Below are 21,098 nucleotides of genomic sequence, written 5' to 3' on the forward strand. Positions count from 1 at the left end.
ACGCAAGGTCACACTAAAAATAACGAGATATTTTTTAAATCGGTAATATAAAAAGTAAAAAATGTATATATTTTTCAACTTACACATTAGATATGTGTACTTCGTCAAATGCTCTTAATTTTTATAAACAGAAAAAGAGATTAAGAAAGTATCATAGATATTTTGTTACAGATATATATTTTATATCTTTTTTAGAAATGTTACAAATCTTTAATGATTATATTGTAAAGGTTACCTAAAAAATAAAACACAAAAAAACTATTGAACCCAACCCACATTTAAAACTCAAAGCTTTAAAATGTATATGAACTTTATTCAATACTCAACGGGCAGTAGTATTAAATCATCGAGCCTAACTAAACTATTATTATCAATTACTTTCCAATACAAAAGTCTTTGAAGACGACGTCGAGTATATCTTCGCAGCTAATGTGCCCGGTGATGCGTTCGATGCAGCGTACGGCGTTGCGTAGCTTGGAGGCGGCAATGGCCATGTCCGGGTAAACATCGGGTCTGTAATCTCTTAGAAATATGTCGATGTTCTCTATGCAGCGCTCCAGTTGTTGTCGGTAGCGTGAGTTTGTGATGCGTGGATTCTCCGCCCGGGGCTCACCACACAGTTCCTGCAGCTGCTTCTCCAGAGACCCCAGAAAAGCGGTCATCTTATCGGGCTTGTGACAGGATATGGGCAAGACATTGGACAGCTTGTGTAACTGCTGGGACTCTTCATCCGACAAGGTGTCCGTTTTATTGGCCACCAGTTGCAGGCGTTTTCCCGAGCACATGTCCAGGGGTATATCCAGTTCGCCCAAATAACTATCTACAAATGGGGCAACAGCGTCGTCGTGCGTCAATTGTGTGATGTTCTTGGCATCTGCAAGGAGCAATATCAAATCAGATTGAGCCAGGCAGTCCTTCGCTCTCTGCATTCCCTCCTGTTCTATACTATCCGTAGTATGTCGGCGTAGTCCGGCTGTATCCGAAAATACCACCGGGTATCCACCGAAATTGTGCATTGTTTCTATAATATCACGGGTAGTGCCCGCCTGATCCGTTACTATGGACACGGATCGCTGGCAGAGGAGATTCAGAAGACTGCTCTTGCCCACATTGGGTGCTCCGATGATGACCGTGCGAACTCCATCACGGAGGAGCTCGCCCTGTCGCTGATCACTCAAATGCTCGCGAATCTCACGCCTCACCGCCTTCAGTTCTTTGGTGAGTTGCAGGATAATGCCGCCCTCGATTTGCTCCTCCTCGGCAAAGTCTATATAGGCCTCCAAGTGGGCGGCACACCGGATAAGCCGGCGGCGCCAGTTGTCGTAGAGGCGGGCCAGTGCTCCAGTGCTCTGAAGCAATGCCTAGAAGGAATTATAATTTATTTTAGATCCCATAGATTTCATTTATAATACTGCTCACCTGCTTCCTTTGTGCCTCCGTTTCGGCATGTATGAGATCGGCCAATCCCTCCACCTCCGTCAAATCCAGTTTGCCACCGAAGAAGGCTCTCTTGGTGAACTCACCTGGATCCGCTGGCCTCAAACCATCCACTTTTCCCAGTGCATCCAGCATGGCCGCAATCACAGCCAGGGATCCGTGAACCTGGAACTCGCACGAATCCTCGCCAGTAAAGGACGCCGGACCCGGAAACCAAAGTAAGAGGCCTCTATCAATCATCTCCTTGCTAGCAGGATGGTAGAAGGATTTCAAATACGCTTGGCGAGCCTGTTTGGAAAAGTTTAGAACAACGAAATATTAAAATTATTAATTCATGTGTCACAGTCTTAATCTTACTACACGAGCACATTATTTATTTTAGCGTCAATTAACAACCCATTATTATTTTGTTTCGCAGGTTTCAGGTTAAGATTTAGATACCCTTGCAGAGCTTACTCTGAAACCAGCTGACTATTATACATATGTATTTCTAGCAATAGGCCCAAAGAACAAAAACTTTGTGGTCCGTGAATAAAATTATTTAAACACAATTTGGCAACTTGCCATTTATAAACAATGTTGGATATTTTAATCCTAAATATCCGCCCATGTTACTTGTCTGCAAATAGGTATTTTAAATCTTTGACAAAATCACCCAAGTTAGGAAGTAATTTTTAATAAAAGAAATTTGCTTTCACGTAAAATACCTATCTTCAATGTCTACTTCCTCTTAAAAGAAATTTAAAAAATCAACAGGTCTTGTGGTTAAGCCTTTCTAAATATATATTAGCTGTACCAGCATATACAATTCAAACCGGCAATTCTTTTTAAAAGTTTGAATCCAAAATTAAATAATAATAATATTGCTTAAATTGATCAATTTAATGTCAATTAGGTCTTAAAGGAATGTCATACAGTTTCTGTATAAATAATAAATAATAAATGAGAAGTTTATTAATTTCTTTCTTTCTTTTCTACAAATCCCCTTTAGTTTTGTAGGTCAAGGTGCCTATATCTCAAATATATATAGTATCAATTGACTTGCCTTTGGTTCGTATTCTTTATTGGCGACAATGGCTCGGAGTGCCTTCTTTGTTTGCGGCCCAGAGACGCGGATTACGGAAACACCGCACTTGACATGACCGGAACTGAGGCTGTAGATCGTACATCCGCTGCTGGCGAACCGACGGAAGCTGCCCAAAAAACCGTTGGAGGCGTTTCTCAGGAGCGCCATGGTCGAAAAACAATTAAAAACCAACCGCCGAATAATAAACAATTAAACGTGAGCTCCAGTGTGACCGCTGAACGACCGTTTCAAAAATATATTATTCGGTTTTGAGATATATACTGAACCGTGAAGGCATTAAAAATAAATAAACCCAATGGTGGGGAACTTGGGTGAACCTTTAGTGCTGGCACAAACCTTTTTTAAACCTACTTTTAATTTTGAATTCATTTTTAAAATCATCAATTCAATCAATTTCAAATAAAAGTCAAATGTTCGATTTGAACTAAGGGGTTTACCTATGTATTTCAAATTTAAAATAAGATTTGGTTATTTTTTGATTCAGAAAGCCAACTTTCAGAACGGACGTCGATGGCCCCACAGCTTTCTTCTGATAAACATTGTAAGTCTCTCCCTCTGCAGTTCCTTGGGATTATAAGGACATTTTCGTTTCTCTTTTTGGGTCCTTTGCTTCAAGGTTTTAAGCATATCCCGAAGTGTCCTGTTCGGAATATGCTTTGTTAGCTTTCCAGAATCCTTCTGTTGGGATGACAGGCTGCGCACCATTCTCCATGTTGGCATGAATCTTCCAATCCCCCGAAGAGCCATGAAAGCAAGGAATAATTTCGATAATTTATTTGGATATTGAAATCACATCTGGGCTACAGACACACAACATTGTAATACGTTTTCGGATTTTGACACTTTAAAATCGGTTGCCTTGTTCACTAACAATTTGATCAGGCTACTGGAAAGTACAATCATTTGAATTTCTTACGCGGATACTGTCAAGTAAAACTGGACTAGTATTAGTATAAGAACTGGCGTTTTCGGGTGCGATATGCGTTGGACATCCGGGAAGATACAATAGGTGGCGGACATGAATCAGTGGTCCGGGCAAATCGGTTGCGATTGATCATGGCTGTATTGGTTTCCCATTGGTTGATAAAAGCGCGGGCCTCATCGTCCCACGGTTTTGCGGTATTCGGTCGGTCTTCCTGGGAATAAAGTAATAATTATTAAGAAAATATTTAAAAATAAATGTAAATATATGTAATAAAAAATATATATTTTTTAAAACGAAAATAAAAGCTAAAGACCCTATACCTGACTTCTGCGACGTCGAGGTGTCTCATCCTCAATTACATCCAAGTAGCTTTTTCTGCGGCTTTGCTTGGCCGCCACACTCTCCGGGAAATTGACCCAGGTGCAGTCGTAGTTGCGTTTCTCCAGTTCCCGCGGTCGGTACTGCTCGTCATCGAAGCGCTCCTGGTTGTCCCTTCCGGTGACTCGACCGCCGTGGCCCTCGTCCTGCTCCCACATGGAGCGCCGCTTGTTCTTCTTGTAGATGTCCGCCTTCTCCCGCTCCCTGACCACCTGCTCCTCGGGTAGGTATTGGGCGAGAACCTTACCCTGATCCCGGGATTGCTGGTACCGCCTGGCGATGTGGCGCGTCGAAGCGCACTCGATCCTCGCGCGGAGCAGCTCGATGCAGCGGTTCACCATCATCCGGGTGCAGCCTTGGATGTTCACCATTCTTGGGATGTGTTTATGTGTTATAAAGTTAATGTTAAAAAAAAAGTCTGGGAATTGTGTAAGAGTATTGAAATGCCAAAACGTAGCCTGCTTCTAAAGAGGCGGCGTCTGATGAAATGATTCTGATCTTAAACAAAGCAACGTGACATGTAAGGTGCGTGCGAATCAAGGCCCACCTGATGCTGTAAGACAGCCCACCTTTCTCAATTAGCGCTACTCACCTGGCGTTAATTTCTTACTACCAGTACCTGGCGCACAGATCAGTTAAGTTCTTGGAGTGACGGCATGAGGTCCACGATTCTGGTACTTCTTTGGTTTGGAGCCATCGCATCGGTTCTGGGAAATCACACCCATATGCTGGAGTCCTCTCTGGAGAATCGCGTTCTATCGCGACGGGTGAGGGGCTTAATATTTCCGGACAAGGCAGCGGTTCTCCTGACCGCCGCCCTCACCAAAATCATTCTGGGTGCTCGACCTAGTGGCCTTCAGTATAGTCTAGAGTTTGACATGTACATTCCATTGCCCGACACCATTGAGGGTTGGCAGCCCAAGATTCTGAAGAGGCTAAGGCCAAAGCCCACACCAAAACGGCGATATGATTGGTCTTATTACAAAAGACCTGCTTATCCCTACTACACCACGCCTTATAAAAATGCATATTACACCAGGTAAATTATTAAGATTCTTGTGGCTCAAGAAAATAATTCGGAATACAATGTTTCAGCCCCGTTGTTAATGGAGGATCTTTTTACAAAACTAAAACTAGGTAAATTACTAAAGGTATTCCTTTAAGAACATGCAAGTTTCCATATAAAATGTATTTTTAGTCCTGCCTCCAGTAGGGATTCATTTTACAAAACTACTTGGAGTGCATCTTCGCCTTTAAATCGCAAGAATTTCTACCAATCCAAGGATAATGTCTATAAGACAAGGTAAGTAGTACCCATATTATTTTTCAAGATTATAGTAACTTAGTATTTATTTTTTTAGCCCCGCATTAAACAGCGGTTCATTCTACCAAACCCCCTGGAGTTTATCTTCCTCTAGTAAATATGAGAAGCAGTATCAACCGCATGAAGAGGTTTATGAATCCTGGGCTCAAGTGCCCACTTGGAAATTAAATCGTGGATATAGAGAGCGCCGAGAGATTTTTGATCAATTTGAGGCCATGGGAAAAGTGTAAGCTATGTTAACTTAAAAACTAAATAGTAAATCAATATTTTAACCTTTTTCCGCAGTTTTCAGTTAGATCTTAGGTCCTGTATTAAGAGAGCCATGTGCGAACTGAGAGCCAAATTCAATGAAGGTCATGACCAGGGTTTTCTCTTGGAGGATCTTATGCGAATCGTCTTAACGTGAGTTTAAATGCATACATAATAATGAAACCCACTGAATGTATTCATTTTCAGAGTGCCCGAGGAGATAGCCGACGATAAGTACAGGCACCGCATGGACATCCAGGATTGTGCCCGATTCTACTCCCCAAGTTGCCCTTACAATGTTTTAGACTTCCTCACCCAGAGTGGTAACAAAATGTAAACAAAGTAAACTGGGAAACGAACTTCCGCTCTGTGTCATTTATGTGGTGTGGGGGCTAACCCAAAGTCCTCAGTTCTCATTCCGTTTTCGAGCTGGATAGGTCTCTCGCCTCCAGTATCGTGTTAATCAAAATTCCATTTGATTTCCATCTAAATTCCATCTAAATTTTTTCGGACCTACAAATTTTGGAAAATCTTTTTCGGTAAAAAGTTCAAAATTTTTAAGCTTCAGAATGGCAATTAGTGGTGTGAGTACCTCTCGGGCCCTGCTCCTCCGTCCCGCCTCAATGGTGAAGGGTGCGGTGAACAGCTGTGTGCGATTCGCTTCTGGTTGTGAGAAGGGCGAGGGAGAAAACCGATGTCCCAAGGTGCTGACCAAGTTCCCCTGCGGAAAACCCGATATCCAGGCGCCGCCCAAAAAGAAGCCCAAGATGGTGCAGTCGGTGTCTATGTGGCTCAATCCATTCTGCGATCCCGACGACACGACCTGTCCGTTCAATCCGCGCTTCGATGACATCTATTACGTAGAGTCGGACAAGGCCAAGCGAAAGTACTGGCAGACGTGGGTGGCCTGTCCGCCCATCCAGATCAAGCCCAAGAAGATTTGCTGTTTTGCCCAGGCCAAGCCGGCGCCCATCAAGCGCAGGAAGCCCTCGGCCAAGCCCTCTACAGCCTGTCCCCAGCCCTGTCCGGATCCCACGGAGGAGGCCTGTCCCCGGTTGGCGCGTCGCTGCCATCGCGATGGTCGTCGACCCCCGTCGTGCAAACGGGAACGGGGACCTCTGCCCTGTGTGAAGCCCCGTACCCCGTATCCCTCCTTCTCCGAGTGCCAGCGCCTCAGGCCCGACGCCCTGCCCCTGAAGGAGTGCACCTGCCTGGTGAAACCCATGCTCTGCGAGGTTTGGGCCGAGTTCCGCCGCAGAGCCATTTGCAAGAAAAATAACTAAGGACATCCCGAGAATCTAAAGCATTTACAAATTTTTATTTTGTTGAGACAATTAAAATTGTTATTCCCTGAGTGACTGGAGGACAAAAATATGGTTGATCTTTAAAACGGATTCTTGGCCATGTTTTTGACGAGGGTCCAGAGCAGCGGATTGCACTCGCTGTAGGTCCGCTCGCAATCTGCTCCTCCACGTCCGGCATCCCGGGCGTGCAAATACTTATCGCCCACATTGTCCAGGCTCGGTCTGAGATAAGAATGAAAATATGATCTGTTTCTTGGTTCTAAATGTTACATATTACTTACACCAACACTGCATTAACAATCTCGCTGAAGATATTGCTGTTCTGAAAGGGTTTCTGAGAGATTTCGCATATGCTTCTTAGCAGGCAGACTCCTCCATATGCTCCGTCCAATCTAGAAGACAGGGGAATGATTTTTGAAGGTAAATGACATCTAGTCGAAGGTATCATATATTATAATATTTAAAATAAATCAAACTCACTGCTCCATGCCTATTTCGATGGCATTGTACACCCAGGATCGGGCCTCGTCGTGCAAAATCTTCGCCTGCATGTCCTTGCGCCACTCACGAGCTGTGGACACAAAGGCAGTGGTGTTCCAGAAGCTCCACCAGTAGAGGGGAACGGTGGTGGGTATGAACTGGCCCTGTAAGTTGAAGAACAACCAAAAGGATTGATCCTTGTCGGCCTGTTTCACGGGATACGCCAAGCCCGTGACCCACTGGAATAGGTGATTTGGTTGATACACAGATTATTGAGAAGTGATTGATCTATATCAAGATCCCACCTTGACAACTCCCTGGCCATTGTAGATGGCCAAACGTTTCGATCGACTCAAAGGAGTAAAGCTGCTGTTACTATTTCCATCTAATATTTTGATACTTCTGCTTAATCCCAATCGACTTCCATCTAAAGTATAGATATTTCTAGTGTGGCTTACCACCAGATCGATAGTGAATAGCAAAGCAAGGAGCAGTAAAAGCCAGGTGAGAGCCCTGTGGACCATCTTGTTTGTTTTGGAGTGCAATGCTAACTAATCCGTCTTTGTTTAAACTTCGATCTGCGCCACGATCCACAGAGAACGCAATATTTGTTTGTCCAAGATATTGACAACTTTGCATTGAGAAGGTTACACAGAAAATAATATATTTTATTATAGTAATACTATAGTTTATTATCATTTTATGTTTCAGAAATTTTTAGAACATCAACCAAATCAATCAAACCAAATTTAAGATACCTTGAATTAAAAAAAATAATGGTTAACAAAATGTAGGAATTCTTCAAATATATAAAACCTCAAGTTTTTGAAGCATTTTGCAGTGTAAGACCAAGAACGGTTTCAAATTATGACTAGAGGAAATAAAATGGCTCTTGCGGAAAAGAATAGGGTGATGCGGAGAAGCTTCTTGATTGGCCAGATCACGCTGCCATACGATGATGGAATTTACGCTCCACTTTCAGAATTCTTTTGAGGACCGTTCTAATTGCTGTTCACGCATTTGTTTCTGGTCGTTGATCCGCTCATTTGCAGCTCTTCTTAATTAATCCCCAAATAGACAATGGCGAGAACTCGATTTCGACTGGCTCGTTGCGTGCTCCCCAAGTGGATCACAACACCATGTATCGCGCAAAGCAACAGAACGTTGGAAATCTCAGCCAGGTCACCCTGCTGCTTATCACCCTGGTTTGCCCGATTTATGGAGTTCTCCTGTATCCCGCTTCAACGACACTCCAGATTACCTCATCCATCTCCATTCCCGCCGACCTGAACACCCGTACGAAAGTTTTTGTTGACATGGGCTTCCAGATGAACTATAACCTACCTGCGACGGTTTCCGCCTTCTACAATTCCACTATCTGGGCGGATGAACTGGCCCGCAGGCAAAAGCGTCAGTTGGACAACAGACTGGATGCAAATCTTCAGCAGGAGAATCTGGGGGACTTGATGCATCCGAGTGACTTAACGGCCGGGCAACTGTACAAGGGTCTGGAGCGCATGCTGGAGACCTACGGCTTCCATAGATCCTGCCTGATGCGAAGTGTCTGCGAGCTGGCCCTCCATCCCTTTGCAGAAGACCATTTCTACGGAATGGTCACCCAGGTCATCACCTTCCTGCTCACGTAAGTTGAAACCCCTGACAATTTCAGTTTTGTAATTAATAAATAAAACCTGTTTTACTTTACCTTTTTTACTTTTATTATTAACAATCTTCTTACTTATTATCCCACTATTTTTATTCAATTAATTTTAACTTCCGAACTAATATTGATATTCGATCCTACCCCATTTCAAACCTATTTTTTAAATTGGATGCTTATTTTTACCAAAAACAATCATTAAATATAAAATTAAAATGTCTGTGGGAATCAGTTATAAGCCTGATTTTAAATGTATTTTAACTGATTTAATTATTTCTTTAATTCCAGACCCTCCCAACACGAAGGCTTCGCTGAGAATGAGCAGCATTATCGAGACAAATACGAGAGAGCCGAACAGATTGGCTTCCTTGGGGGTCAATGCCATCGCTCATATCCCAGCTGTAAAATAGATATAATAAACCTAGCCACTCGACTGGTCAGATGAAATAAATTCACAGTGCAGTCTAACATTTGTGTATATTTAATTGGGCAAGATGAACTCTGAACGGGCACACAAGTCCATTTCACAGATAATCTTCATTAAATCGAAAACATTCTCATAAATGTATATGCCTCTGTTTGTGGCTAATTGGTCGACCTGCTTGTGGACATTCAGTTTAATGGATCAGGTAAATACTGTCAGCTCAACAGACTGCTGATGCCACTGAGGAAGTCTACGGAGCAGTTGGAATACACATGGCCACAATCCTTTCCTAGAAATCCGTGTTGTTCGGCCTGTTCGTAAACTGCCCGGTAGAGATTTTCTGCGGGGCCAAAAGCCTCGTGCAAAGAGGGTCTGCAAGGGAAATTATTATAAATTAATTTAAATAATAATTTTAATTTTAAGCATATTATTATGTTGTGTTTTTAAGATAAGTTCTAGAAGAAGGTAAATTTACAATGATAGAAAATAATGCAGTTGTTAAGAAAATCTTCCCACAATGATTGATATAATAGGAATCTAACAATAACAAACAAATACAATGAGATATAAGTAAGGTGTCATTGGCATATTTTCTTACTACATTTTTAGCATTATAAAACAAGGAAGAACGCTATAGTCGAGTACCTCGACTATCAGATACCCGTTACTCAGCTAAAGGGACCAAAGGAAAATGGAGATATGCAAGCAGCAAATGCGCCACCTACCGGCGGTAGACAGATTTAAGCGTTGTGGGCATTAGAGTGGGCGTGGCAAAGTTTTTTTTAAATTAATCGATAGGTATTGACGAGACCAATACATTTAAGTTAAAATTTTTTATCTAGCACGAAAATTGTGGGCGCCACAGGCTTTGGCGGTTTGTGGGCGTTAGAGTGGGCGTGGCAAACTTTTTTTTAAATCAATCGATAGGTATTGACGAGACCAATACATTTAAGTTAAAATTTTTTATCTAGCACGAAAATTGTGGGCGCCACAGGCTTGGGCGGTTTGTGGGCGTTGGAGTGGGCGTGGCATATTCGCGTAATAAGCTTGCGCTGCGCTCAAGCCTACGGAATCTAAATCTGAAATCTCGTTTCTCTATCTTTGATATTTTCCGAGATATCCGCGTTCATATTTACGATTTTTTGAAGTTTGTGGGCGGTTTGTGGGCGTTAAAGTTGGCGTGGCAAACTTTTTTTTAGGTCAGTCGGTAGGTATTGATGAGAACAATACATTCCAGTTAAAATTTTTGTTCTAGCATCAAAACTGTAGGAGCCACAGTTTTGGGCGGTTTGTGGGCGTTAGAGTGGGCGTGGCACTCTTTTGAAACAAACTTGCGCTGCGCAGGAATCTCAGGAATCTGCATGCCTAATCCCAGTATTGTAGCTCTTATAGTTTCCAAGATCTCAGCGTTCATACGGACAGACGGACAGACGGACAGACGGACAGACGGACAGACGGACAGACGGACATGGCTAGATCGACTCGGCTAGTGATCCTGATCAAGAATATATATACTTTATGGGGTCGGAAACGCTTCCTTCTGCCTGTTACATACTTTCCGACGAATCTAGTATACCCTTTTACTCTACGAGTAACGGGTATAAAAAGTTGTATATCTCTACTTACGTCAGCGTAAAAGTCAACAGCGCGGTGAGCATGTTGTTTTCGATGTCTTTGAAAGGGTGTCGTGCCAGTTCACAAACACTTCGCAAGAGGCAGGACTCATCGAAACCATATCGGACGAGCATGTTCTCCAGGCTCTCATACAGCTCTCCGGCCGTAAAGTCACTGGGATGAATCGTCGAAACTCCTCCGGGCAGATACTTTGCGGTCTCATTCCGCAAATGACGCCTTCCCCGTCGTGAGAACTCATCTGGCCAAATGGTGGCTGCGTAGAAGGAGGACGGCTGAGCGGGCAGGGCATAGTTCATCTGAAGGCCCCAATCCCAAAAGAGTTTGCGATCCGGAATCACCACGGGCACCGACAGCGAGGAGGTGACCTGGTAAACGGAGGATGCCGGAAAGAGCAAAGGAAATTCTGCCCCTATGGGGATGCTCCACAACGACAGCAGAGCTCCAATGAAGTGGACACTTGGGAGATACATTCTATTGTGACTGTCACCGGAAAGTACGTGTATCTCAGATTCTGGATTTCTGGACAACCTGACGCACTGCGTTAATTAGATACTCCCAGCAGTTGCTAATGAAACGCACAGACATTGCAATTTACATAAAGGCCTGTTCCATCGGTTTTATTGGTTCTAGTGAAATATGACTTGACTCATGAGTTTTAAAAGATCGTGCTTGCAATGGGAATATAATCTCAAACAATCCCGACCCAGAAATCCATCTTGCTCGGCCATTTCGTAGGCATTTCTGTATACATGTTCGTCATCCCGAAAACCTTCGTGTTGGGAGGGGCTGAGGAAAAAATGTACATTAGATTATAAAATGATTTTACATTTTAAATTGTATGTTTACCTCAAGACGAAAGTAACAATGTCGCTGAGCAAGTGCTGATGGTTATCATCGAAGGGATGCTGGGCCAATTCACAAACACTTCGTAGCAAGCAAGTCTCATGAAAGCCGTATCCCGCTAGCGTGTCTTCCAGAAAGGCATAGAGTTCCCCAGCCGAAAAGTCTTTGGGGTGCATACCATTCTCTGTATCATGTCCATATTTGGTATAGAAACTCTCATCCGTGAGTTCCAGTTGAGGAACGTCACGTTTCGCTTTGTAGTTGGCAAATCCCGGCCAAATGGGTATGCTATAGAACTCGGTTAGGTTATACGGATAATTGTAGGAGATGGCAAAGCACCAATCGATCAAAATACGACGCTCTGGAAACAGTTCAGCAATGGGTGTGGACACCGAAAGGGTCAACTAATGATAGATAGAGGATAGAGGTTAGTATATAGTTACAGATATGTGAAGCCCTTACTTACACCCAAATTAGAAGATGCTGGCCAAATCAGAGATCCCGATTGTCTAGTCAGAAGGATAATTAACATACCCCAAGTTAACCAACCTAGTTTCATTTTGAGAACTGATCGGCTTGAATCTTGAAAGAAAACTGATCGATCTACACACAGACAACTCCCACAATTACCGGGCAAATTGGGTCGGTGGGTTAATGGACATACGAGTACCGTATATATTAAGATATCAATCAGCTGTGGGTAAATATTTGGTCAATTCGTTGGCACTGTCAGAATAACTGGCCTCTCTGAAGATCTCGAATAAATTACGGTTTTCAGTTGGTCAAGATGCTACGAGCCAAGCTCTTTATCTTGTTGGTGCTGTATGCCGTTTTTTGGCCAAGTTTGGGAGATGATCTTGGCAGGTCCAAGAAATCACAACTTAAAGACGTAGTGCCTAGAGTTTTTAGCCGAAGGAGGAGGGCAGTGTTGTTTCCACCGGGGTCGTTTGTAAAGTTCACCTGCTCCTTTGCCACAGGTCTGCTGGCCACCTATCCGAAAGGTATAACCTTCGTTTTGGAAGAAGCTGTGTATTTCCCAGTTCCCGGAACTGTTGAGGATATATACCCCAAGAGGTTTCTGCCCAAGACCACGACCATAAAACCGGAAAAACTGCCCGATTCCATAGTTTACATACCCGGTACCGATTGGCGTTTCAAGGCCCAGACTTTGCCCAAACCCAAATGGAGACAACCGCCTCCGAAGACCCATCGTATCGATGATAATAGCTATGCTAATCCGTTCAAGTGGCAAAAGTGGAACCAGGAAGAAAAGTGGCAGAATTATAAGTGGAAAGAAACCGATCCAAACAAGGCAAAGTGGTCGAAATGGACTACGCCATCGCCAAAATGGGAAAGCAAATGGGAGAAGCCTTTTTGGGAGTCCCACCATTACCATGGCCATCGAGATCGCAGATCATTATTTGATCGCTTCACCAAATTAAGTTCACTGTGGGTAATTATAGAATTTTATTTTGTTATTTTGTCTCAAGATCTTATAACTCTTAAAGGATTGGCATAGATGTTAAGTCTTGTATTTTACGCACCATCTGCGATAGCAAAAGATTACTCCTCCCACCTGGATATTCTATGCTTCAGGATATGCTCCGTGTGGTGTTCACGTGAGTATTGGGGTTTCCTGCTAAAATGTAGTTTAAAATAATTTTTATATATTACAATATTTTAAAGTATGCCCCGTTTGGATGGCTTGGAAGATGAGTATAGTCGTATAATGGAACAAGACCCTGAGGACTGTGCAGCGGATTTAAAATCTAAGTGTAATATGAATTTGTTGATTTGGTTGCTGAGCGGCCGAGTGGAATAAAGTATAGATTTTTTTAAGTACCCACCTAAATACATCAATCACGTATTCCAGACAAGTCTGATTAAAATAAGTTCTTCAATTGTTGGCTGTGCAATTAGCACCCGATTACAATGACAAACAAATCAATTGAAGTCCATTTAGTACAAGATGTCTTGATTTGGTATATCTCAATCAGTACTTCTCAGCAATGCGTGTCGATGTGTTGATCTTCTTGAGTTTTATCCATTTGGCTATAGCTCAACTGGAGTCGAACCACACGGAGCTAAATCCTGTGATGGATCGTGTCTTTTCGCGTCGAAAGCGCTTTGTGTTATTTCCGCCTGGATCAAATTTGAAATTTACCGGGCAGCTGAGTAAGGGTCTTATCTCAGCTTATCCCAAAGGAGTGGCCATGAATATCGAGCAGGCCTGCTATTATCCTGTGCCCACAAAACGCGAGGATGTGTACCCAAAGCGTTATCGTCAGAGAACTACGACTACGGAGAAACCCAAGACCACCACGGAACCCACTTACGTTTGGATACCGGGAACGAACTGGAGATTTAAGGCCACGCCTTTGCAGAAACCCAAACCAGTGAAACTGCACCAACGTATTGATGTGAGGCCCCTGAAGCCTTATATGGATCCTGCCAAGTGGGCACATTGGTCCAATTATGGTAATCGATATAAAAATTGGACGCCAGCAAAACACAACTATGAGAAATACAGTCAACCCGGAAGATGGAGCAAGTGGACCACGCAGTCGCCCAAGTGGTCAAAACGTTGGTATAGATCTGCTGATGGGGAGTACTACGATCCCGAGGTGGAACCTTATGAGGATGTAAGGTCGCAGCTGTTTGATGACCCCTACGATCCCGATATGGCACCCCAGGAAACAGCTCACTATCCAGAATTGGCGCATATCAAGGACCTGCGACATTACAATGGACATCGTGATCGCAGACAGCTGTTCGAACACTTTGATGGGTTCAGTAAACTGTAAGAATATGTTACGATCTTAAAGAAAAGTTTTTTATGACCTTTTCCTTGTCTTTCAGCCTGGGAGTCGATGCTAAGGCCTGTGTTTTAAGAGCCATTTGTGATAGTAAGCGTCTACTTTTGCCTCGAGGATATTCCATGATACACGATATTGTGAGGCTAGTGTTTACGTAAGTAGAATATCACTTTTATTGTGTTGGAGATATTTAATTAATTTCCAAAGATTTAAAAAATATTTTAACCCAACAAATCTTTATGTAATATCTTAGATTACCCACCGCATCCGGCGTGGAGGATGACTATTCTCGGATCATGCACATGGATGCAGAGGATTGCGATCGTCAGTTTCGGGATTCTTGTAAGCTGAACATTCTGGCCTGGCTAATGAGCGGCAAGTGGAGCTAAATAAAACCAACTACAAAAAACTTGGGGAATGGCTGTTTATTTAATGAACTGGGCCTGCCACATGGACTGTTTGCATCCCGGGTAGAGGGCGGCACAGTCCTGCTTGGAGGCGTGGGCCTTGTCGTAGTGGGTGTCGCGATAGGCAACCGGTTCGTTGTCCATCGCTTCCGGAATGGTAAACACCGCTCGCATCAGTTCGCCCACGAAGGTGCCGGGCTCCTCCTCCCCCGATTTCTGACCCGTCTCGCAGAGGGTTCGCAGTACGCAGTGGTGGCCATGGTGACCTCGTCTGTGGAAAGAATAAATCGGATAGCTAATTATCGAGACAAATAGTCTTCAGCGAAAATTATCAATCAATCATTAATTATTATCTTCAGTTGGCATTCCAAAAACAAATCGATAATCCAAAGCGTAACTTTAAGGAATGACGTGAAACTTTAAAATATGACAAATATATGCGGATTATGTGTATAACCCTGATTAAAATCAAAGAGATAAAACCCCACTTCTCTTGAAGTCCGACTCACTTATCCAGATACTTCTCCACTCGCTCATACAACGCCTGTCGGCTCCTGCGATGGTGCTTGATCTGGAGCTGCTCCAGGCGACTCAACTTGTCCTCGTGCTCGGTGGCCACTCCACTGCGTCGCTGACGTTGATGCGGATTGGCTGCATCCGGAATGCTGCGCTTTCCAAACACCGGATATATGCGATGATGACGGGGTGCCGGTCTTCGAGTGGGTCGACTAGTGGTGGTGGTTGTGGTTGTCCTGCTGTCCTGTCGACGCTGCGCCGCCGGTGGTGCTGCCTGTTGAGTTTTGTACCCATAGTGGCGATTTTTGAGCCTGTATATAGGTAGACATTCATATGAATTAATATAATACTCTAGAAGAAAAGAAAACTCTGCGTTAATTAGTTTTCAGTAGATACTTAAAGGTATGTTAATAATACGGAATATTATTATAGTATTACTGATTCAAAATTCGAAAATGTAATTTCTTCATCTTGGTATTCTTGGCCAACAAAAAATTTCATTTCTCTCCAAGAAAATATTTTTTGTTTACCTTGAGTTGAGTGCCCAGTAGGGATACCGTGAGTTCTGGGCGGGAGTGTAGGGCCGCGCCCACTTGGCGAACGGATTGCTGGAGCTGACCCCGGGTCGCGTGTAGTAGTAGTGGTTGTCCTTCCTCCTGCCCCCCTTTGGGCGGTGGTAATAGCTGTCGGCATATTGATGCGACGGATGCATCGGAGTGCGGAAAACGGGCGAGGAGCTGTAGTAGGAGTTCCCGCCACTCGAGGGGCCGCCTAAACTTGACAAGTTTATGTAGTTGGGCTTGTAGTCCGGGGGCTTGATCGTCGTGGTCGTGGTGGAGGACGAGTCCGAGGCATCATCCACATAGGTTATGTTCGACACGGTGTCGTTGCGACTGATGTCTATGGTTCCGTCCTCCAACTTGGTGAGCAGGTCGTCCAGCTCCTCGCTGGGCGGCTTGCTGGGCAGCTCCCAGGCCAGAGCCACCGTAATGCCCAGAATCAAGTAGTTCGTATGGTCCACCACTCCCACAATTTCATCGTACACTAAACGGATGGGGAAAAGCTAATTGAGGCATGTGATTTGCATGGTTTAAGGCAGTGGCGTAGTCAGGGGTCATTAAAAGGGGTAAGATAATATACATTAATCTTGCAAAACTAAGAAGAACAGAGTATAACATTTTTTAGCTTTATTTAAAAATATATTGTGCACCTTACATAAACCGCTGTTAAGGGGTAAGGTAATCCAATTGTTTTTTTTTATCTTAAGATTTAGCTCCCCAATCCTTGTCGTTTTTTTAAAATTATAAATTAAATAGCATCTAAAACTCTTGTGGTTTCAAATACGAAGTTCCCCACAAAAAACCCCCCTAGGGTGACTGAGAGGAACTTACCCATCTGAAAGGAGCTGCCCTCCGGAAATACCAAATAGCGTCGTTTCCGGGACAACAGCTCCTGCGACTGGCTGCTCTGGACGGATGAGGAGGCCGACTCATTCAGCCGCATCTCGATGAGCTGCTCCAGGCTGCTGTCTGCATTGTTTATGCCCAGTGATGGGCTGCCGGTTGCCAACTGGATGGATTCCCCGGCCTTCAGTGCGTCGGCCAAGTTGGCCAGAAGGAGAACTGAAGTCAGGACTTTCAGCCAGCAATTACCTATGGGGGAATTTTCCACTTTATAGCTGATAGAGCTGATGGAACTTCTCTCTTTCCGCGTCGACATTTTACTTGCAACTTGCGGTCCAAGCGTTGGCCATACGGCAACTGTCGGCCAAGTATCGCGATGTTGGCCCAAACAGAAAGAAGAGAAGCGTTCTGCAACTTGGCCGTTAATTGTAAGTGGGGCCCTCCGCTTTCCCCCCACAAAGTTTCCAGTTTGAGTTTGAGCTGCGTTTGTTAAATTTCTTTCGCTCTCCTTTTGTCTATCATTAGTTTTCACACTTTTCGTCTTTTGTGTTTTGGCAAGTAGTTTGTCTTGCAGAGCGTCTTTTGCCTTTGCCTTTGCTCCGTGAGCTCATTGGTCTATTTAAAGGTTCAAATTACTTTTTCACGCTCCCAACTTGTTCTCCCTTCTTTTGGTTTATTCGTTCCCATCTCGAAAGTAGCACACTTCCATCTACCATCTTGCATCTTCCTCCGATTCCGATGCCGATAGTGTTGGGGAGTTCAAGTTGAAGTAATGTGATCACTAGTCTCAGTTTTTCCGGGGATAAACTTAAATGCTCGAGGAGTGCTTTTAGCTGTGAAAGCGAAGAAACTTCCAAATGACTTTTGCACAATCTTTCTCTCTCAATATCCGACTAGCTTGTTGGGTTAGTTGTCAATGGAAAGGGCTATTAGGGTTAGTTTCAAAGGGAAGTAGGATTCAAAATATATTTTGTTTAAATAACGAGTAAGATACGAATTATTCGTTGGAGTTTCTAGAACAAATGTTAATACAATCCAATGTTATTTAGTTTCTTCATATTTATTGTTCCCGTTTGCTATTTATTCCAACCAGAATGTGTGATTGCAATCACCGTAGAGTTGTCGACAGTCGCCCCTCTGTCGATGGGCCTCCAGATAATGAGGGGAAATCATTAGCTCCAATTCCCCTGGCTCCGCCACGTCATCGCTGCTGGGCAGTTGGAAGATGGCCGAGAGTAGTTCCATTATAAAGCTTTGTGGTTGGGCTAAATTGGTTCCTTGAAGCCTCTGCTGCCTTTGGGCGGATTCGCAGAGAGCTCGCTGCACACAGGAGGTGCCATTCAGTCGTCGCCTGGGGGATTCGGGATTTATTGTACCACTGAGGAAAATGATTTGGTTGGGTTCTAAACATACGACTTATACAGACGTTCGATTTTGCCAAAGAGCAGCTGCCTGGAGCTAAGATGCTGCTGCAGGTGGAGTCGCTCGAAGTGGGGATCCTGTTCCAGACTTCTTCGTCTTCTGCGCCTTGCAAAAACTGGGTATATATGATGTTTGGGCGGTGTTCGTAGCACTTGTCGAGGTCTTTGAGAGTAACCAGAGCTGTAGGAATAGTTTAAAAAAATTGTAATTTGTTTTAGGGAACATGTACTAACTTATAAGATTTAAATTGTTATAGATCTTTTCGGATTTCTTTTGTATTTTTCTATGAAAAAATCGAAATTTAACTTTAAAGGAATGTTAAGCGATAATATAAATTATTTAAAAAGGATTATCTTAAGAGGTATTCATTTTTGGAAAATTCTGGAAATCTTTACAATTTATTTTTATTTAAAAATTATTAATTATGTTGTAAAAATAAGTACCTATAAAATCAGAGGGTTACTATATCTGAAGTTGACTTACTCCCACTTCGAAGGGCCCCACTTGAGCTGCTTCTCCTGCCAGTTCTGCTGAACCCGCTGCCCGTTCCGCGTCCACCAGTTGTCCGTTCCCGCTCTTGACCCCGCACCCACTGCCTGCCCCTTCCCCCTCTGCTGCCACCTTCCCAACGACTGACGCGCATGCCAATTAGCTGGAAATAGCGCCTGCCGCTGCTGTCCATTTGCATTTGCATCCGCATTCGCATTTGCATATGGGTAAGCGGCCGGGATGCGTTGGATATTCGTGTAGTACGAGTGGGAATGGGAGTCCTGCTCATTGGCCGCATATGCCGGTGGATTCGCTGGCGGTGCGTGCACTGCCTGCCAATTACCAGTGGCTTTGGCTCGATTGTCCAGATCGAGATACTGGGAAGGGGTTTGGACTTTCGACTGGGTTTGAGGGTCCAACTCCGGACTGGAGTCGGGGACAGAGACGCTGCCATTCCGGCGGACAGTGCCGATGGTGCCGTCGTTGATGCGCGTGAGCACGTTTTCAATCAGCTCGCTGGGCGGCTTACTGGGCAGCTCCCAGGCCACGGAGCAGGTGATGCCCAGGATGGCGTAGTTGGTGTAGTCTATGATGGGTATGATGATGTCGAAGACCAGCTGGAAGGAGGAGCCCTCCGGGAAGAGCAGGTAACGTTTCTGCCGGTGCAGTCGCATCATCGCATCTTTTCCAGATTCCAAAGGGGCGAGAGTAGATGGTGGAGGAGTAGTGGTGACCATTGAGTGGGAGACATTACCACCAGGCGGACCATAATTTTGGATCAGGCAGAGAGGCAGCAGCACTATAAGCAGAGTGCCTGCTCCAGCACATCCAATTACTTTGATTGTTTTCCCCATTTTTCCTTAATGGGAAGCAGCAAGAGTCACTTGGCCTACACTAATAAGCTAGGGTAGAGTTTTATATAGGTAGTATACTATTAGAGATCAGAATAAAAGGTACAAACTGTAAAAAAAATGTAATTAATTTCTTATTAAAAGGATAAACTACAAATAAATATTAAACTGTTTTTTTTTGTAGTTAATGGATTAATTAGTATATTAAGTGAACACATAATATCACATTCTTTATAAATATATTTAAATTTATTTGAAAATAGCTTTTTACTTTTGGACCTATTAAATGTGCATTGATATCGAGGCAATGGTCAATGCTTTCGAGTATCACTATCACTAATTTAATTTATTTTTTCAGTCACTCTGCGAAAGTGTTCACCTTTTTGTTCAAGAGTGTAATTGAGCAATCGAACATTCCGATTGCTCCGTGCCTGGGCACTCACATCGAAAAAAGCAGCGACGAAATTTGCATAATTTCACTTTAGCTGTGACGCTTCCATTTCCCGGCAATGCCAATCATGCGTTAAATTAATGCAATTTTCGACAACATTCGATGCGCGAGAGATGGTCGTTCTGATGGTCAGATGGTCCGATTTTCGATGGGTCCCAGTCCGATCGGGCTTTACAATTAAAACACTGCCATTTCGAAAGGCCGACACACTCCGGGCGGAATTGAACACGAATTTATGAAGCAGATAATTACCATTAGAAGCAAATTGGGTTCTCGATTGGGACCGATTAGGCCTGGTCTCCACTCTTTACTTTACGATATGTTGCTGCCATTAGCTGTCCGAAGCGAACTGATGCCCCGCAATCCGGACATCGATTTCGTCCCATTTCGGAGCGGCAAAGTTTAATTGTACAATTAGCACCCAATTGAGTGTCGTTAACTCGATTCTGTGTCATTTCAAGTGCTCTTTAAAGGTGCTAAATAGTCCGCTGCTTTGCCCCGATCCATTTGGTATTGTAGGTCGTCTATCCCAAATCGCCCATACCAATTGCCTGTAGCTAAAATACCAATTTGTCGATTTTTCACTTACGCATCCTATTAATTGCACGGTTATTTCGCTACATTGTCAAAGTGCCCGATAACAGATTGTTTAATTATTATATTTGGATAGCGATTGGTGGTTGATTCCTGTCGGCAGTGTCGACAGCTCGCCCGTTAGCAGCCGCAATAAATAATCTTTAGCGCGACAAAAACGGAATAAAAACAGTAGCTTATGTAGAAGGGGTTAATATTAAAAATATTTTAATCACTACGGCTTTCACATGGATTAAGCGCTTTTAAACATTTGGTAATTCTCGGTTTGATCGAGTGCTTTTTAATTTTCAGATTAACTAGGTGGTTTTTATTGAGAACTCATTTTTAACAAGACCTAACTTAATTTTAAATTTGATTTATTTTATGAGAACTTATTTAGCATGGAGAAGATTAAATGGTATGC

At 43.6% G+C, this 21,098-nt stretch overlaps 12 protein-coding genes across 13 annotated transcripts; 5 read left to right on the forward strand and 7 right to left on the reverse strand.

The window, feature by feature from the left end:
- Positions 1–292: 292 nt before the first annotated feature.
- On the reverse strand, positions 293–2,736 carry LOC119552777 (tRNA modification GTPase GTPBP3, mitochondrial). The gene is made up of 3 exons (XM_037862593.1): positions 2,483–2,736; positions 1,420–1,725; positions 293–1,361 (listed from the first exon to the last, which is right to left on the reverse strand). Exons 1-3 carry the CDS (start codon positions 2,669–2,671, stop codon positions 375–377), a joined length of 1,482 nt encoding a protein of 493 aa, XP_037718521.1. The 5' UTR covers positions 2,672–2,736; the 3' UTR covers positions 293–374.
- A 547-nt stretch (positions 2,737–3,283) lies between these two features.
- LOC119558808 lies at positions 3,284–4,315 on the reverse strand. 2 transcript variants are annotated; one of them, XM_037872085.1, is made up of 2 exons: positions 3,770–4,315; positions 3,284–3,656 (listed from the first exon to the last, which is right to left on the reverse strand). In XM_037872085.1, the coding sequence occupies exons 1-2, from the start codon at positions 4,196–4,198 to the stop codon at positions 3,579–3,581; spliced, it is 507 nt and encodes a 168-aa protein (XP_037728013.1). In that variant the 5' UTR covers positions 4,199–4,315; the 3' UTR covers positions 3,284–3,578. The 2 variants fall into 2 exon arrangements, with proteins under 2 accessions (XP_037728013.1, XP_037728004.1); XM_037872076.1 differs by having other exon boundaries at positions 3,284–3,660.
- A 168-nt stretch (positions 4,316–4,483) lies between these two features.
- On the forward strand, positions 4,484–5,737 carry LOC119552745. The gene is made up of 5 exons (XM_037862530.1): positions 4,484–4,866; positions 5,026–5,130; positions 5,189–5,377; positions 5,437–5,553; positions 5,608–5,737. Exons 1-5 carry the CDS (start codon positions 4,484–4,486, stop codon positions 5,735–5,737), a joined length of 924 nt encoding a protein of 307 aa, XP_037718458.1.
- A 68-nt stretch (positions 5,738–5,805) lies between these two features.
- Positions 5,806–6,772, forward strand: LOC119556961. Its single transcript, XM_037869472.1, has one exon. It carries the CDS (start codon positions 5,970–5,972, stop codon positions 6,681–6,683), a length of 714 nt encoding a protein of 237 aa, XP_037725400.1. The 5' UTR covers positions 5,806–5,969; the 3' UTR covers positions 6,684–6,772.
- Positions 6,773–6,784: 12 nt separating this feature from the next.
- On the reverse strand, positions 6,785–7,708 carry LOC119556971. The gene is made up of 4 exons (XM_037869485.1): positions 7,490–7,708; positions 7,185–7,423; positions 6,986–7,096; positions 6,785–6,926 (listed from the first exon to the last, which is right to left on the reverse strand). Exons 1-4 carry the CDS (start codon positions 7,706–7,708, stop codon positions 6,785–6,787), a joined length of 711 nt encoding a protein of 236 aa, XP_037725413.1.
- Positions 7,709–8,323: 615 nt separating this feature from the next.
- LOC119563467 lies at positions 8,324–9,289 on the forward strand. Its single transcript, XM_037876877.1, has 2 exons — positions 8,324–8,826; positions 9,133–9,289. The coding sequence occupies exons 1-2, from the start codon at positions 8,324–8,326 to the stop codon at positions 9,287–9,289; spliced, it is 660 nt and encodes a 219-aa protein (XP_037732805.1).
- A 194-nt stretch (positions 9,290–9,483) lies between these two features.
- Positions 9,484–11,373, reverse strand: LOC119563447. The gene is made up of 2 exons (XM_037876841.1): positions 10,895–11,373; positions 9,484–9,640 (listed from the first exon to the last, which is right to left on the reverse strand). Exons 1-2 carry the CDS (start codon positions 11,371–11,373, stop codon positions 9,484–9,486), a joined length of 636 nt encoding a protein of 211 aa, XP_037732769.1.
- A 156-nt stretch (positions 11,374–11,529) lies between these two features.
- LOC119545684 lies at positions 11,530–12,305 on the reverse strand. Its single transcript, XM_037851423.1, has 3 exons — positions 12,213–12,305; positions 11,750–12,150; positions 11,530–11,689 (listed from the first exon to the last, which is right to left on the reverse strand). Exons 1-3 carry the CDS (start codon positions 12,303–12,305, stop codon positions 11,530–11,532), a joined length of 654 nt encoding a protein of 217 aa, XP_037707351.1.
- A 228-nt stretch (positions 12,306–12,533) lies between these two features.
- Positions 12,534–13,568, forward strand: LOC119563480. Its single transcript, XM_037876904.1, has 3 exons — positions 12,534–13,195; positions 13,255–13,365; positions 13,433–13,568. Exons 1-3 carry the CDS (start codon positions 12,534–12,536, stop codon positions 13,566–13,568), a joined length of 909 nt encoding a protein of 302 aa, XP_037732832.1.
- A 187-nt stretch (positions 13,569–13,755) lies between these two features.
- Positions 13,756–14,951, forward strand: LOC119563478. The gene is made up of 3 exons (XM_037876902.1): positions 13,756–14,546; positions 14,606–14,716; positions 14,816–14,951. Exons 1-3 carry the CDS (start codon positions 13,756–13,758, stop codon positions 14,949–14,951), a joined length of 1,038 nt encoding a protein of 345 aa, XP_037732830.1.
- Positions 14,952–14,987: 36 nt separating this feature from the next.
- LOC119563291 lies at positions 14,988–17,225 on the reverse strand. Its single transcript, XM_037876619.1, has 4 exons — positions 16,877–17,225; positions 16,016–16,529; positions 15,479–15,796; positions 14,988–15,240 (listed from the first exon to the last, which is right to left on the reverse strand). The coding sequence occupies exons 1-4, from the start codon at positions 17,202–17,204 to the stop codon at positions 14,988–14,990; spliced, it is 1,413 nt and encodes a 470-aa protein (XP_037732547.1). The 5' UTR covers positions 17,205–17,225.
- A 743-nt stretch (positions 17,226–17,968) lies between these two features.
- LOC119563470 lies at positions 17,969–19,653 on the reverse strand. The gene is made up of 3 exons (XM_037876882.1): positions 18,794–19,653; positions 18,302–18,490; positions 17,969–18,239 (listed from the first exon to the last, which is right to left on the reverse strand). The coding sequence occupies exons 1-3, from the start codon at positions 19,651–19,653 to the stop codon at positions 17,969–17,971; spliced, it is 1,320 nt and encodes a 439-aa protein (XP_037732810.1).
- Positions 19,654–21,098: the final 1,445 nt, after the last annotated feature.

The sequence above is a fragment of the Drosophila subpulchrella genome, chromosome 3R (assembly GCF_014743375.2).
Source record: "Drosophila subpulchrella strain 33 F10 #4 breed RU33 chromosome 3R, RU_Dsub_v1.1 Primary Assembly, whole genome shotgun sequence".
Lineage (NCBI taxonomy): Eukaryota > Metazoa > Arthropoda > Insecta > Diptera > Drosophilidae > Drosophila > Drosophila subpulchrella.